This window comes from Dipodomys ordii, unplaced genomic scaffold (genome assembly GCF_000151885.1).
Source record: "Dipodomys ordii isolate 6190 unplaced genomic scaffold, Dord_2.0 Scaffold193, whole genome shotgun sequence".
In the NCBI taxonomy this organism is placed as follows: Eukaryota; Metazoa; Chordata; class Mammalia; order Rodentia; family Heteromyidae; genus Dipodomys; species Dipodomys ordii.
Genome location: NW_012267409.1, coordinates 1,393,293 through 1,394,242, shown reverse-complemented (window position 1 = coordinate 1,394,242; position 950 = coordinate 1,393,293). Strand labels below are relative to the sequence as shown.

Genomic DNA, 950 nt, shown 5'->3' with positions numbered 1-950 from the left:
GGCCTCCCCCCACGCCGGGCTCCCCGCCCTCGGGGGAAGGCTGAGGCCGTGACCCGCGCCCGCCCGCCCCCGCCTCTACCTCGTCCACCACGCGGCTGCTGCGCACGCGCCCCACGCAGATCTGCAGGCTGCAACACAGGAGGGGGGGCTCAAGCGCGGGGGGGGGGACACCCCAACCCCCACTCCGCACGCACACCCCGCCGAGGCCCGGCTCCCGACCGGACAGACGGCGGAGACAGAGCGCCGCGCCGAGCTCGGGACAGCCAGGGGCTGGCGCTCTACCCCGCGTCGAGTCTCCAGCCCCGGTTTTTGCAGGTGATCCCCGGCCGGCCCCCTCACCTGCCCAGGAAGTCGTCCGCGTCCGTGTCCTCGTCGTACAGGTCCACCTCCAGGTCCTGCCCGGGGACTTCGTACACCAGGAACTGGCAGGGGACAGGGGCGCGTGGGCCTGCGGGCCGGGCCGGGGCGACCCCGGCGCCGGGATCCCAGCTGCGGTTCAAGGCCAGCCCGGGGGGAACCACCCCAAACCGGAAGGGGCGCGGCGAGCCCACCTCGAACACCTCGTTCCAGACGGGGCTCAGGTTCCGGTAGACCGTCCTGCTCCGGAAGTGCTGCAGGCCCACGCTGACCCTGGCGTAGGGGTCGGACTTGCCGCCCAGCCCCAGGAAGTTGTCCTTCTGCGCCAGCCCGGCCGCCTCCAGCAGGTGCACCCGGAGGACGCCCTGTGCACGGCCGGCCGTCACCCGCGTGCGTGCGTGCGTGCATGCGTGCGCGTGCACTGTCACGCCTGGGCCCCTCACCCACCCCGTGCACCATGCGTGCGCGTGCACTGTCACGCCCGGGCCCGTCACCCTCCCCGTGCGCCATGCGTGCGCGTGCACTGTCACGCCCGGGCCTGTCACCCTCCCCGTGCGTGCGCGTGCACTGTCACGCCCGGCCCGTCACCGGCC

General features: G+C 74.5%; 1 protein-coding gene across 1 annotated transcript in view; it reads right to left on the bottom strand.

The window, feature by feature from the left end:
* Esyt3 (extended synaptotagmin-like protein 3) overlaps positions 1 to 950 on the bottom strand; it is a 15,838-nt gene that overhangs the window by 6,931 nt on the left and 7,957 nt on the right. Inside the window, exons 10-12 of the mRNA XM_013034667.1 lie at positions 552 to 751; positions 340 to 422; positions 42 to 128 (exon numbers count right to left, since the gene is read on the bottom strand). Of these exons, the coding sequence (XP_012890121.1) occupies positions 42 to 128; positions 340 to 422; positions 552 to 751 (370 nt within the window). The remainder of the gene's footprint in view (positions 1 to 41; positions 129 to 339; positions 423 to 551; positions 752 to 950) is intronic.